Genomic DNA, 15895 nt, shown 5'->3' with positions numbered 1-15895 from the left:
GCCTACCTCTAGGAACATGACATATGAGGTGAATGATGATGGTCCTTTTTCCTTTTATGATTTAGTTATTCAATCATTGATTATTTATTTGTTCATAATGGTTGTTAAATTTGAATTCTTACCATTTGGACAAATAAGCTCATCTTGGTTACGCACTTATGTTGATGCCGTGCCAATTTCAATTGAATTCACTGTGCAATTTTATCTCTAGGTTTAGTTTATAAAATTGTTCAATGGAATGTGCTTTTGTATTTGGAGGAACCTTTCCTGATAACTCACATTAACAGACTTGAATCAATCTGACTGACAAAGGTAGTTAGGATACATGTGAGGAAAAGGCTTGTACTAAGTTTGGGTTTTTATTGTGATTAATGCCTCATTTCACAGGTGAAAACCTTTGAAAAAGTAATACTATATGCTTCACCTATGTTGATGTGAAAGAAACTAAATCTTAATTCATTATGGCGTGAATGGTGAATTACAGTAACTGATAACTGGTTATGTTATTTAGGGCAGTCTGCTCCAGTAAGTTGGTGTTCCTTATCTCTGCACTAACCTTTCTTCTCTACCTGATAGTTCAACAATTTTGCCATGGTTAATATGACATTATCTAGTTTAACTGACTTTATTTTATTAAGGATTGATGTCATTTATTTTTCTTCTATGTGCTTTTTTGTAAATTTTTAAAGTTACTTAAGCCACATATGGCCAAAAGACCATGATCTCTACTATAGTTATGCATCTGAAAATATTGTAAAATGAGTGCCAAATCCCAGCACAATGTATACAATGACCAATTCTTGTTTTGGGGTTTTCCTTTGCTATGCCATTTTTTCGTAAGTAATACTTTTTAAATTGTTATTAGCAAGAGGGGGGACTCGAAGCTTGTCCTGCTTCAAAGCCCAAGGAATAGGCTACTACTTGGCCAAGAGCTCCTCGTTCTAATAAGAATTTAAAAAGTACAGATAGACAATGAAGTTGACAGCAAACCAATAACAGCAGACTGATATATATTCCACTCAATATCAGTAACGATTACAATATCAAGAGGAGAAAAACAGAGGAATGCCTTAACAAAACCTAGCTTTCGAGGAGCACAGGACCTCCCAAAACCACCTATACCTCAATGACTGACATCCCACGCTTACTACTACTCCTTTTAACAGAAAAGAGAACAAATACTGAAATATCAAAATACTAATAAAAAGGCTACATGCCTACATGTGTTCCCATCATCTTCAGCCACGTGTGTCTAGAATGGCCTCTCCTTGAGCAGCATGATTTCTCCTCTTATATGATTTAGCAATGTGCCTATCAATACCCTCCCCTAAAGCCTAAACGTTGTCCTCAAGGTTAAAAGAGAGAAACTGTGACTGAATATCCCAAGAACTGTCACAATCTGGCAACCCTTTCCATTTCACTAGAACCTAATAATGACCATCGAGATCTTTACGAACCTGTTTGATATATTCTGGTGAGGGAAGCAATTCCAAGTCAGTTGCCAAAGAGGAAGGCCAGGTTTGGTTGATAATTCCCTCTGCCTGAGATTTTTTGAGTTGGGACATGGAAGAATACTAGCTTCAGGGGGTAACTCCAAACAGTAAGCTACTTCTCCCACTTTTTCAAGCACCGAGAAAGGACCATAAAACCTGGGGCTCAATTTGTGATAAGGACCTTTAGCCAAAGACTTAAACTTGTAAGGTTGAAGCCTCAAATAAACCTGATCTCCTGGCTGGAAGGTTACATCGTGACGCTGCCCATCACTCCATCAGCCCATTGTTTCATCCTGCATAGAGCGCCTGAAAAGGGCTCATGCAGTAGAAATATGAAATGTGGTATTATTCAATTGGATTCACATTAAGAGACTTGAATCAATCTGATTGACAAAGGTAGTTATGGTACACGTGAGGAAAGGCTTGGGCTTAGGTTAGGTTTTTATTGTCATTAATGTTTCACATCATAGGTGAAAACCTTTGAAAGAGTGATACTATATACTTCACCTATGTTGATGTGAAAGAAAATAAATCTTAATTCATTGTGGTCTGAACGGTGAATTACAATAACTGATAACTGGTTTATGTTATTTAGGGCAATCTGCTCCAGTAAGTCTTTAACAATCAAATTTCTTCTGTAGTTTTCTCTGTAGATCTCTGTTGCTTGGTTACGTGTCCCTTAAATCTCTGCACTTATCTTTCTTCTCTACCTGATAGTCCAACTCCAACACCTGTGCCGTGGTTAATATACACACTAGCACGCATGAATGAGACTTGCAAAATAAAATCGTGATTCTAATTAGTCTGACTCCCTGACATGATTATTTTTTCTTGAAGTTTACTGATATGTCTGGGTTGGATTGAAAGAGGCTGCACTTGTCTATTTTAATACTGATGTAAATGGATGTCATATTGTCATGGCATCACTTTTGCAATCATTTCTTTTGAAGTCTTAGCCTTTTTAGGGCAAATTACTCCCGAGTGCCTGCATCCCAGAATTGAAGGACTCCAACATTTGTCTCGGAACAGTGCATTTTTTTTTTTGCTTTCTTTTATGTTCTATGGTACAATATTAACATTGTCATTATCAAAGTCTTCATCCCTTGAAGCTTTATGTTAGCTGTTAACCTACTGCAACCTTCCTCGTAAGTGTTCATACGGTAGGAATGTTAGCTTAACATGCAAAATCCTAACCTCCTTTTATTGTGGCCCGTAAGGTTTAGCATGCACTATCGTTCAGCGCTGTGCACCAAATTTTCTTGTGGAAAAATTCCAGCTGATGACAGTCGCAGAAGTCGGGCACTCACTCATTGTCACCGACTTACTGGCCTCCTTTTCATGTCTCTGAGGATCCTAGTTGTGCAGTGTGCACGAATGTTGTTGCTAGCTAGTGGATATTTGCTTGGTAACTTGGAATCCCTATAAAAGATCTATGCTGCAACTATGTCAATTTTTATAAATGATTTACATTGTGGCCATGCCTGAGTATTGCGGCAGCCATAGTGAGAACTATGGGGTTTAGGGTTTAAACCGGAATTGAATGGGAAGTGATTCAGGTCTCCTTTGAGACCACAAGTCTCTCAATTCTTGCTGAAAAATATGTAGTTGTTGATTTTCTTTAATACAGTAGCATAGCTATGTGTGGAAAAACCATGAATGTTAAAGCAACTCTTGTGCACAAGACTCCCGTAGTAGGCGGAGTTGTAGTCCGGCAAACTCCTGTAAAACCATTGTCGTTGTTGCTGACTTGCTGAAAGTTATTGTGGAAGATGTGTATGTTGTCGGTATTTTACCCTGTTAACACATCTACTAAAGAGGTTTATCTGTAGATTCTGTTACACATACTGCAATATTATTTGCTGAATGTGAATATATCATTACTTTTAAGAGGTTTCTTCCTATGTCTTTCCTAGTCAACAAAATTTGCCTGTGCAGATAATGAATCACACACAAGAAACAAGTAGTATACTGGAGGGATGGGAATACGTGAGCCATTACAATTATAATCTATATGGATATGGTGGTTGTTGATGCTTGATACCCACATCAAGAAGTTCTGGGAAGTTTCTCTTTTATCTCTTCTTCACATGGATATTGCCTCTTCATGCTCCAACAACCTTTGAAAATCTTGATTGCAAATTTTAATTTAAAGCCCCATCTCTTGCAATATTTCATAATGCATTGACAATTGTCCAATATGCCAATCTGGCTTTTAATAGGGTGGGGGAAACACATTATCACATACTGCTTTCAATGAAGGTACGGAAGATAAAACAGGGTACGGTGCCAGTTAAGATGGGCATAATAATTTCTATGAGTGTGGGGTCTTGAGACTTAAAATGGATCAATATTTTATTCTAAAAAAAGAAAAGGGTTTAAGTAGGTACTTCACATTTAATAGAAGCTCGAATGGATTTTTTCAGCGTGTATTTTTGGGAAGGTGGAATCTAAAACTCATTACATTTCTCATGTTAATACCAACATGAACACTGAAACCAATTATGTACCCAAATTTCTCTTCACGACGAGGTTAGTAGATGGTTTTGATACCTTTTGAGAAGCTACTTAGTGCTGTCGTCAATAGTTTTAGATCTAGAAAACGCGTCTTGAAATTACGGACGTGGAAGTATAGTAGTTTTGTTTTGTATAAATGACAAAGAGAATAGCTTCCAATTTGCAAGTAACATCCAAAATCCAATAAAGAGTACATTGCATTAATGATAGTAGTTGATCCAGGAGTTAGAACTTCACTAGTCAGTAGTCACCATCGATGAAGAGGGTTTCATGATTCCAGCTTTGCAACATTTTTTCATATCAATCATTTTCTTTCACATCTAACCTTCCTCACAAGTGGGGTAGTAGACAATGGCATTAGGATCTTAAAAAGATCTTGGAAAGTGAAAAAAGAAACCGCGTATTTAGAGTTTGTTAATACAAGAGTCTATCTGAAAAACACACACATGCCTGGATTTCCAGTTTTGACGGTGTAATTCAAATAAGCCAGTAAAAAATTAATGGTTCCAAGTCAATGAACCAGCTGCCATTGAAATGCACATTTTGGGTTGCTAAGAAACTACATTTTTCTTTTTTTTCTCTTTTGTGGTTAGTGGTTACAAGGTCAACCAAATCCATCCAGCCAGGCATGTTATATATATATATATATACATATATACACAGTAGTAATGAAATTTCCTTCAAACTTCAAACAAACATAGGCCTTTACTTTGTTCCTTGATTTCTGACAAATAGAGAATAAACAAGGACCAAAGTGAGGCCTAAACATGTGATGTGAGGCTTGATTTAAATTAGTTTTGTAATTAAACATGGGAAAGCAAACTGTCTCCCACCTGATATTATTGGAATATCATAAAGACAAGACGTACTAATTCTTGAGAGATGAGACGAGAGATACCTTGTGTTCATATATATATATGTATGTATGTAATTAGATGATTTAATTATTGAAGCAATGCAATCCGGAAGGAGAGAGGAGGGTGGGAGCTTTGTACGGAATGAAGACACTATTATTAATTTACTGGGGATTACGCAATTCTATCCCCCATTTTGCTTCCACACAGAAATCCAATGGCATTCACAAACTCAAACCTCTTGTTTTTCAAAAACCCTAAATCGATACACCAAAAGTTACATGGATTTACACAAAGAAAGAAGGTAAGAAGAGAACAAAAACAAAGGCATGAATGAATGAATATATATATATATATATATATATATATATATAACGCAACTATCGTACCATAAGACTGAGCATATGTATATGGGTTCAAAGTCAAATGGCCAACCTCAAGAACTCAAAAAGGGTTGTGTTTGTCCCCCGAAAAGCGAGCCCCTATGTGTTGGCACTGCCCAAAAAGAAATTCTGTACCATATTGCCGTACGTACCATAGAGAATCTCATAGAACTTTTCCCAAGAAAAAAAAAACATACAAAAATAAATAAAAATTTACTGAGGGAGTCTTGCGTGCATGGCGTAAGCCATTGAAATATTTTTTTTTCCCGTGTGTGTGATTTGATAGTTTAATTATAATAATTCATAACCTCTAATTCATAACCTCCTTTTGCATGGGTGGGCTATATCCTATATCACACTGTACGTAAAGAACGCGGTTTTAGACAGTGAAGCGCCAGCTGGTGTGGTGTAATGTGTTTGTGTTATATTTGTTTAAATTTGTTTGGGGTTTAAGAAAAGTTAATTACTGTACTGTTTAAGAGTTGATTGGACTGCCCCTTGTTCATGTTTCCTATCAATATCGTCATCATGTGGTGTTTGCAGATCCTGGAAGTTTGCCTGCCTCTTCTTTATAAACAGGAATCCTATGCTTCATTAATACAAATATATATATATTCAAATAATAATATTTTCTTTGTATTTTTAATTTTTATTCCCAAAACAGCAAATTTAAGTAAAACCCACCTATTATTTATTTAAAAAACTACAAATTAAAATAATTTATTGAAATAACCCACTTGTGAAAAGACTAAGCTAGTAATGTATATATGAATAACTACCTAGCTAAAAAAGTCGTACCATACCTGCAACTGTATTATTACACACGACTAGGCTACAACTACAAGTCTACAAGTCATAGCACACCAAATTGGTAGACTTGATTAATTAACACTTACATAATCTTTTGACAGCAGAGAAGTAAAGATTTTCTTCTTCTAATTAGACAATTATGCTACACTGGACTAGTTCAAACCCTAAACCCTATAGCTATATTTACAAATTACTAATTTATAATCATTTTTATTATATTTTGAATGAGACATAATAAAAGTTTTAAACTTTTAATCACTGAAGAGAGGAAATATAAGTCATTTCATAATCAGAACCAAAGACATCTATCTCCCATTAAAATATAGCTGAAAATACCTGTCATCCATTTCATATTTATGTTGTTTTCTTGACTAGAAAGGATTTCTTCTGCTACTTTAATTTTTTTTTTTAAAAAAATACCCAATCCCTTACATCTATAAATACCAACCCTCCTCCTCCTCCACATCTCATTCATTCATTTACACTTTCGATCACTTTCCCAAGAAAATTTACAAGAGAGAAAAATCACATTTTTGTTCAGTACTTTCCCTTGCAAATGGTGAAGACAGAGCAGAGAATCCAATCAGACCCATCAAAGAAGATGTTGTCTACATCAACAAACTCACCACCACCACCACCAACATCATCATTGAAGAAGATGAAGAAGTACAAGGGAGTAAGAATGAGGAGTTGGGGTTCATGGGTATCAGAGATTAGAGCTCCAAATCAAAAGACAAGAATCTGGTTAGGCTCATATTCAACCCCTGAAGCAGCAGCCAGAGCATATGATGCTGCACTCCTCTGCCTCAAAGGCCCTTCTGCCAATTTCAACTTCCCAATCACCACTTCCTCCTCACATTACATGATTCCTTCAGACACAATCATGTCTCCCAAATCAATCCAAAGACTTGCTGCTGCTGCTGCTGCTAACAGTTTCACAGACAACAGCAACAATAATGCAATTTCCACTGCACCTGCAGTCTCATCTCCTCCTCCTTATTCATCCTCATCCTCATCAATCTCATCATCTCCATCAATCTCTGATCAAGTTGATGATGATGTTTCATTGATTCAATCAATTGGGTCCACCCCCAGCTACTGCTACAATACTGAACCAATGTCTATGACAGATTCATGGTTCAACTTTGATGATGATCAGATGTTCAACAATGGAGCTGGAGCCTCATTATTCAATCCAACAACACCTATGGTGGATGATTATTATTTTGAAGGGGATTTTCGTCTATGGAGCTTCGCTGATTAATTGATTGAAGCATACCCAACTCATTCTTTTTTTGTCCATTCAAATCCATTCTTTCTTATCTTACTGACAGTGACCAAATTATAGGAGAAGCAGAGATTCAATTCACAGGAGGAGGAAACATTTTTTTGGACTCTCTCCTGTGGATTATTCAATTTTAATTAATTATGTACCCAATAATGCAAAGTTGTGCAATATTATCTATGAAATTAATTGTCTTATACATTGTATTTCAATTTCATTAATGCCAATTTTTTTTCTTTCTATTTGTTCAATGTTATCAAGATACTGTAGTTGTCATTTCCTGCTAACTCTTTTGGATTCCTTTAATGTTGTCAGATTTGCCATCACAGTGTGAGCGAGAAAAAATTATAAGTATATGTGTGTGTGTGTATATATATATATATAATCAGATATGATGGAGACTATTGTTGGGCATTTGTGGAGATGGTCAAAGTGTCCCTCCCATGAACCAAAATGGTTGGAGCCAAAAAGGCACATGACCTGTCCTAGTTGTGAAGTGGTTAAGGGAATGGGGACCCATCTTCAATTGTTTCCTCTAGGCTCTAAACATTGAATTTGGTCTCTCTTCACTTCCTCATATTGACTGGGCCCCAACATCAGATCATGGTCCCACCTCACTTTGGAAGTTCTTGTGTCCAATTTTGAGCATATGATCATCATCCTTTAACATTCATAACACATCATGTGATAATTTAAAACAGAGAGATTATCACCAAGAAAGAAAATTGAAACAGAGAGATTGGTATAGGCAATTGATGATTGAGTAATTTAATTTAATATAGAGGCTTAAAAATGAATTAGTCCAATAGAGACCTTATTGTAGTGTCTATGATGCTTACCCCATGTGAACATCCTAGGTTTCTCTTGATTATAGGACTAATAATGGTTTGCTACTGAAAGTGAAGGCAATTTATGGAACCTCAGATCCAACATTGGACAGGATTGGTACTTTCTGGCTTGGCCTTATTAAGACATAATGTTAATTATGTTTATTTAACCATGCGTTAAGTTTTGACCCAATATACTCGGTCGTCAGGTAGGAAATTTATGTGCGTGCGGGTCTGACGGCCTGAATTTAAGGTCATATGAGATGTCCAAATAATAAAATTGTATGGTGTTGGTTTTTGATAAAAAAAAAATGTTAATCAATCAGAAAATAAATGTTTTCTTAAAAGGTTCTGGGCCTGTGTTTTTGAGCTTCAACGATTTTGGGCTATCTAGCTTCAGTTGGGTTTTTTAGCCCAGCTAAGTTTAAGGTAAGCCCAGTGGTCTCCCCGAGACGGAAGTGGGCCTTAATGGTGAGAAACTGATTGTCCAATATTGGGCCATTTTTATGTAACCCAAGCCCACATAAAATGGATACGAAGCCCACCTACGAGTACCGGCTGCTTGCCCTTGCCAACTAGTGTGTCACTTTGTTGTGTTTCCCTATCGCCGTTTGTTTCAGGCTTTCTTCTTTGTTGTCGAAGTTGTCTGTCTACTGCTTCTCGCGCAGAGACGACGGCGTTCGCACCGAATGGGCTACTCGAAAGACCAGTTGCTTGCTCGTTTAAAGGTTCTTCTTTAATCCGTTGTCTTCTTCTACATGGGTCGATTTTTTTCAATGAATTCGAGTAAAATTGATCGGAATCATGTATCACTTTAATTTACGCTATAGTTTTAGACCGAAGATGTGTAGTTTTTTTTATCTATTATGTACTCTATTGGAAAGAATTAGTTTAATGTTGTTGTTGTGCGGCGGATTTGATATCTGAATGCTTTATTTGTTGTTGCTGTTAAGTGCAATTCAATTTGATTTCTGTGTATTGGGATAAGCTTTTTTCTTTATCTTTCTCTGTCTATCTAGTTGAAGAGGTTTCCCAATTTAGTGCTTCTCTTTGACTGGAGTGATTTTCTTGTGCTGCCTTTGATTTAGTTTTTTAAACTATTGATGTAGATTTTTTTTATGATTGAGCGAATCAGAAACTCCGACCCCAAGTTAATCCCAAAATCAAGAACCTTTTGACATAAATTTCCCAATTCCTAGATGGCTAGATTTTTAAAGCTGAAATAGAACAAGATCACCCTAAGGTCGGGTCGGATAAATTCACCTTTCCCTCTCAGCCTCTCACCGAGTGTGTATTAGTCTCTCATTGTTCGTGTAAGGAATCTCTCCTATTGCAACTTTGCATAAAAACTTGCTTCTTTTATTTCTGAGGCGAACAAGCCTTTGAATAGAGCGTCTACAGCCATTGGTTTAAGGAAATATTAGGATTTCTAAATCTGACTGACCTAGAAAGACCGAACTAAACGGGAAATCTTCTCCCTCTTAAAAAAAAAATTAATGGTCTTCCTGCATCAGCCTTCTTGTCCAATTTGAGTAATTTGAGATGGAGAAGAAATGCTATAAAATTGAGAAACAAAGGCAGTTTCAACTATTACAAGATCTAAGTTTAAGTTATTTACTTATTTTCCAACTGTGGAATCAGTTACCCGTTTCTTCGGTAATTACAGTAACTAAAAAAAGAAAAAACCATTGCAGGGAAATGATATTCTACGATAATGATGGCCTTAATTCTTGAGATTGATCGTGAAATTTAGTCTGGTATAGAAGCTTTATATTATTCTTTAGTTGAGACTTGAGAAGCTTCAGAAGAGTGGTGGAGATTATGCAAGATAATGTCAATAGACAATATTAAGTAAAGTGAAGTTAGTCAGTGTATTTGATTAGTTTAGATACCTAATTCCATGAGTAGAGCTTCTAGATTGGTCTTCCTTCTTTTCCTGAGAATGCAGCTCCATTAAGCCATGGAAAATATTGCAGTTACTTTTCATGCAAGCGTACAGTTCTATCCTGTGTGGAAGGAACACTATATATGTCGTGCTTTAACTTTTTGGTCAGATGAATATCTCATTGTCTAGCTACCACTTAAGAGCTACTAATTGAGTGGAGCGCTTTGATAATCCGTACTCTGTGTTCTGTACTACCGGTAATTGCAAAACTCCTTTTTGTGGTGTCTCGTTAGTTCTTTCTTTCATTTCTGAAAAGTAAATGCAGGTTTAAATTTATCTATGGGATATAAGGTTTTAATTTTATGTTTCACCTTTTCAAGGTTTGAATATTTATAATGTAGTGTCTTTGAATGTGTACAAATAAGATGACCAAAACCATGTAGTAGTGGATTCCTTGTCTGTTTTCTCTATCTCTTTCGGTATTTCCAAGCACGCATGCCCATCCGCAGATGCACACATACACACATGAATGCTTACAGACATACTTTCATGTGTATATCTATGTGTGTGTGTTTTAAATTTAATAATGTGTTGCATCCTTGTAGGAGCTTCAAATTGATTTTTCCCAGTATGAACATCCTGTTGTTATGACGGTCGAAGCTCAGGTAACGAAAGAATGCAAAAGCTCATACAAACTAACACCCAATCACCAATTATTCACTGAGGCGTTCATATTCTGACTCCAAAAAATATGTTGTCTTTAGGCAAAGTATGTTGGAAACATGGGAGGTGGATTGAGTAAAAATCTATTCCTGAAGGTATGCTGTAAGACTTGATCTTACTCTCAGTGTTTATAATTTTAGAGTGGAGTCCTAGACTCATTGTTTTTTTGTTTTGCTTATGTTTTATTCTTGTTACTATTGCTTCGGGTTTATTCTTGTTATTATTGCTTCGGGTATATTGACCAACCATTGCACATTCTTATACATGCAGGACAAAAAGAATAGGCTATATGTTGTTTCTGCTTTGGCAGATACAAAAGTAGATTTGAAAGGTATGTAAGTTTTCAAATTCGTTTTTGATCATTATGCTCAAATATGGATCTTATTCATGCATGCAGACACTCACACCCACACACAATACATTGGATTCTTTCGTTTTATTTTAATTATTTCCTCAGTGTTAAGGGAATTTCTGTGGCTTTTAAGCTGAGCAGTTTTATCTCAGAGACTTGGTTTGGGAAAAGGAGGGGTAAGAATGGCGCCTGAAGAAACACTTACTGAGATACTCCAGGTGGGTATATCCGTATATGCCTTTAATACATGTTGCTACCTTCTTTTCTTGCTCTATCATCCTTTTTCTTTTGCTGTTGTATCATGTATGTGCTGGCATTTTGGACAAATAAAAAATGATGCTGGAGCTTTCTCTATCTCTCCATGTACTGAGTGCCGTTTTAGGCTAAGACCTAAGTTTTGAGGCATACTTTCACTATCTGAATGATGATAAGTTTGACTTCAGAATTTGAATGTTGAAGATAGTGGAATGGGATTTTTCATTCATATCTTCAACTAAAACTTACTTTTCCGAGTAAATTTGTGGAAGTTGAATGAAGTAATGAATATCCCATTGGCCTGCATTATGTGCAGACGCGGTTGGTACAAGGATTTGTTGGAAAATTTTGGAAAAATTTGTGGAAGTATATGCCACATTGCCTCTACTACAGCAAGATAATTCCTTGTTTTTCTGGAGTCTATAAGAGTTATTCTCTTTCTTTGCATTTTTTTCCATAAGTGATTAAGAGTTCTAGGGGTAATGTTGCCTAGGTAGGAGTTGTCACGATTGCAAACCTAAACTGTTAGCAGTTGAAACTTGAAAGCGTGGTGGCTCTTTTGTTATATTTCTGGATTCATGTATATTTTATGCATGCGTCACAGATAGAGGGTTTCTTAAATTTCTAATGGAAGGTCTTGGATAATTTTTATGTATATGTTTAATATGTATAAGGTACTACCGTAGATTTAGATTTGGATCGTAGTTCATTGATGTTTTTGTCTTTCAGGTTCCACTCGGTTGTGTTACTCCATTTGCTCTGGTAAATGAATCAGCAAGGTATGAAATTGTTATCCACTCTTAAAACGACTTTTTTACTTTGCTTCTTTAATAAAGAGCATTTTCCCATTTAGCTATTGTTGTCATCCCTACCATTTTAATGCTCTCGTTTGTTAAATTGTTTAATTGGTTCAGTGACTTAGTGCTCCACGACTTGGAAATGGATAATGATAATATATAAATATGTAATCAATCTTGTTTGCATGAACTTCTCTTCAGAATGAACTTGAATTCCTATAAGGCCGCACTTTTATTTGAATGAAAAACTGTCCATTCTATGATTGTTGGAAATATTTCCTCTTTGCTGAAGTTTACATTCCTCTGGCTTTATGAACATAGTAACATACTTCTCCATTATATTTCTACTGGTGACTTTGATGTTTATTTTCGTGAAGAGATGTGGCGTTGTTGTTGGATCAAGGATTTAAAAGTCAAGAGAGTTGCTTCTTCCACCCGCTATCTAATGATACTTCAATTGGTAAGTAAGAAGAGTTTGGCTTGAGTGCAATCACAAATTCCCCCCCCATACGATGGTAACTGGTAAGAAATCCATTTTTAGATCAAAAAAAGTGTTAAACAGCATAGTTTCCACTAGAAATTTCATATGTGCCAATGATGTGCTTTTATAGGGTGTTCCTCCATTGAAGGTAATCTTACGTTCTTGTGAAGTAGTCTTTCTATTGTTTACTGGTTGACATGTGTCTTCATTGTGTGAGACTTTATTCTCACAGGAGAAAATTTTGTATGTAAGTTTGTACATGTTTGTATTTAACATGCACAGGAATATGACACGCAGAGTGAAATTTTTTTACATTTGCCTTCTCTGATGAAGCATTATCTAGTAACCTAGTTTAGTAATTATGGTTGGCAATTTCTGCACTATGCTACAAAATGACACTGAATAAACATGCTTTGTATGATGAGGCTTTGTCTATGGCATTTTTGTCTTCATTTATCAGATAGATCAGGGTTGTGCACTTATTCTTTCTATTACCAGCTCTAAAAGCTCGTGATCTTGACAAGTTTCTCAAATCAGTTGGGAAAGAACCTGTTTATGTTGACCTAGAGGTAATTTAAATTTCACTTGTTTTCACTGGGACAAAAAAAATCATCATCTTTTTTATTGAAATATGACACTGTTTCTTGTAGGCTAGTCCCGCTGTGGGGAAGGATAATCCTCCTGATCTGGCTGCTTTTGTTCCGTCTGGTTCCACTGTACTGCCAGATCCTCCTGAAAAGGCTGGTCCCATCAAAGTTCCTGCTGAAAGTCAAGTTATAGTGGATAAAAAGTCTACAAAAGCAGCAGGTATCTTTTATCCCAACCGCAAACTTACTGCTCAATTGTGTGCATCAAGAATGTTCTGTTATTCCTATTCAGACCATAGAGCTTAATTAAATTTTTGTTAAATGTGGCATGTTATCGAGCGTTGGAGACTAGTTAAGACAAGTTTGAGTGGCCCAATTAATTTGAAAATAAATTGTGTGCTGGATTTTTGTTTCAGGATTCTTGTTAATCGAGGTTCTGCATTGTCTGTGTTCATTTCTGATCTTTATTTTGTTGTGAAGGAAACTCTATAATGTTTCCCCCCGCCCCTCTTATGTAGCAAAAGAAACTAAGCCATCCAACAATGTGAAAAATGTTGAAAGTAAGTCAACCAACAATGTCTGTCAGCGGAGCGCTTTCTCAGACGCTGGCCTGTTTGTGCAAGAGATGCTGGATAAAACATCAGCTCTACTGCTTTCTGAAGTACGCAGTTGTATCCTTAATTAATTCAGTGATAGTTTTTGGTGACGCTTGATTAATTTATCTCCTCTCTTCAGATCACTGAGGATGCTATCAAGCAACACGGTGGACAGCTTGGAATAGTGGTGGGAGAAAATCTAAGAAAGCATCTAAGCTCGGAGTTGACCAACGTCGCTGTTAGTCCTCTCGCTTTTTTCTCCTTTTTAAAAAGCAACAGTTAGCGTCATTTCTTTCTTACACATGATATTGGCATTAACAGCTGATGTGAACTGGTGGTCTTTGCTGCAGACAATGTTCAAGAACACAGCATATACAGCTGGGTTTCACGCTGGTGGTGGTCCCCGACAATTCAACTGTCCGTGAAGCCTTTTGTAACAACAAAAAGAACACAATTCAACTTTGTTGCTATAGACTGTTTGGCTTTCACGGCAACACTAGTAGTTGACTTTCTGTTCCTCGGCATGAAAAGCTCAGCTTACAGACTGTTTGTAGGCCTATTTATATATATATTTTACATCTTTGATCCCCTGGATTTCATGGTGCATTCAAATGTTAAGAGTTATGGTATCACAAACTTTTCTTGCAATTTCGTCGTCGACGATTTAAACGATGAGATGATGTTGTCATTGTAGTTGCAGGAAATTGACTCCAATTTCGCTTTTCCATCGTAAATGCCATTTCAAAATAGTGACATCAATATATAGAGGATAAATAAAGCAGGGGAAGCTCATCATGATGATCCAAATGCTGCAGTTCCTAATTAGACTATATTAAAAGCTCCTAAAGTACTTGTCTACTTAAATCAATCCAAATATTAAGATTTAAAAGGAGAAAAAAAAATTTCATTCAAAATATTTCAGAGGCGACGTATTACAGTCGTTAGTGTTCACAGTATAATGACAGAACAAGAATCGGAACAATCACGGTATCAATGAACAAGAATTGGAACAATCTGCTCCTCATGGCTTTGTCGTCTTAGGCTCAATACTAGCCCGTATTAGTTTGAGCTCATGAAAAACGTTTGTTATTGGTTAGGAACTTTGGCCTATTATATATTGTACTTCACATATTCTTCTGAACAATGTAGGAATGTAGGACAAAAGACTTGATATAAGAATAAATTAGTGTCAACTTATATGCTCCATGTTGGAGCTTTTTTATAGCCAACAGTACCGCTGGCTTATCCCACTTGCTTGGTGGAGTGGCGCCGCAAAGCGGTGCCGTTGGCAGTCTTGTTTGCAGGACCGTCCCACCAAACAGGCACATAAGATTTACCAAACACCTGACAACTTATAAGTTGCGTCAGTCATTAGTTTTGTCAAATACCTGACAGTTTATAAGGTAACTTATTTTTCACATCTTAGGCAAACGGAACCATAAGTTATAATCTTATATTACCTATATTAGTATATTTGGCTCCACTACTAAATTACTAATATAATAATACTAATAGTATTCGGTTGGTTTGGTTATAATCGATTAGTTTTTAACGATTAAAACTAACTGATTGGAAAAAATTAAACAAGATGTTAAAACAGAAAACCAAACATCGATTTTAACATATTACAGAAGTAGTGAACTGACCATTCGGTCGGTTTGGCTAGTCGGTTTGATTTTGGCAGACAATTTTGACAACCATGACTAAACCTAGTTTTATCATGTTGCATGCCGAGAATTACAAAGTAAAAAGCATTGGTTTAGGACAAGGAGATATGTCCAACTCTTCATTGTGGATGATTTTTTTATGATGGTATTTTGAAGGTGAAAGTGAAACCTAGTTTGTTCATATTGTTGGATGTCCGAGAATTACAATATAACCATTGGTTTAGGAAAAGGAGACATGTCCAATTCTTTGTCGACGGTGTGTAGTTGACACGAAGCAACAAAAAGCTAGCAAAATATTATAATGGGTGTGTATACATATATGCCACATTAACAATACAATTGTTCTTTAACAAAGTACAGAAGGAGCTATATATATGGATACAAAT

General features: G+C 36.2%; 2 protein-coding genes across 2 annotated transcripts; both read left to right on the top strand.

Annotated features, from left to right (window-relative positions):
• The first annotated feature begins 6538 nt into the window (after nucleotides 1–6538).
• On the top strand, nucleotides 6539–7581 carry LOC120009706 (ethylene-responsive transcription factor ERF014-like). Its single transcript, XM_038860391.1, has one exon. It carries the CDS (start codon nucleotides 6611–6613, stop codon nucleotides 7316–7318), a length of 708 nt encoding a protein of 235 aa, XP_038716319.1. The 5' UTR covers nucleotides 6539–6610; the 3' UTR covers nucleotides 7319–7581.
• Nucleotides 7582–8738: 1157 nt separating this feature from the next.
• On the top strand, nucleotides 8739–14514 carry LOC120008547 (prolyl-tRNA synthetase associated domain-containing protein 1). Its single transcript, XM_038858922.1, has 12 exons — nucleotides 8739–8894; nucleotides 10657–10716; nucleotides 10816–10869; nucleotides 11045–11105; nucleotides 11268–11344; nucleotides 12111–12160; nucleotides 12556–12638; nucleotides 13158–13228; nucleotides 13310–13466; nucleotides 13765–13907; nucleotides 13982–14080; nucleotides 14193–14514. The coding sequence occupies exons 1-12, from the start codon at nucleotides 8856–8858 to the stop codon at nucleotides 14265–14267; spliced, it is 969 nt and encodes a 322-aa protein (XP_038714850.1). The 5' UTR covers nucleotides 8739–8855; the 3' UTR covers nucleotides 14268–14514.
• The last annotated feature ends 1381 nt before the right edge of the window (nucleotides 14515–15895 follow it).

Source organism: Tripterygium wilfordii, chromosome 11, assembly GCF_013401445.1.
Source record: "Tripterygium wilfordii isolate XIE 37 chromosome 11, ASM1340144v1, whole genome shotgun sequence".
Lineage (NCBI taxonomy): Eukaryota > Viridiplantae > Streptophyta > Magnoliopsida > Celastrales > Celastraceae > Tripterygium > Tripterygium wilfordii.
The sequence above is the reverse complement of the archived record's forward strand: the minus strand, read 5'-3'. Positions and strand labels throughout refer to the sequence as shown.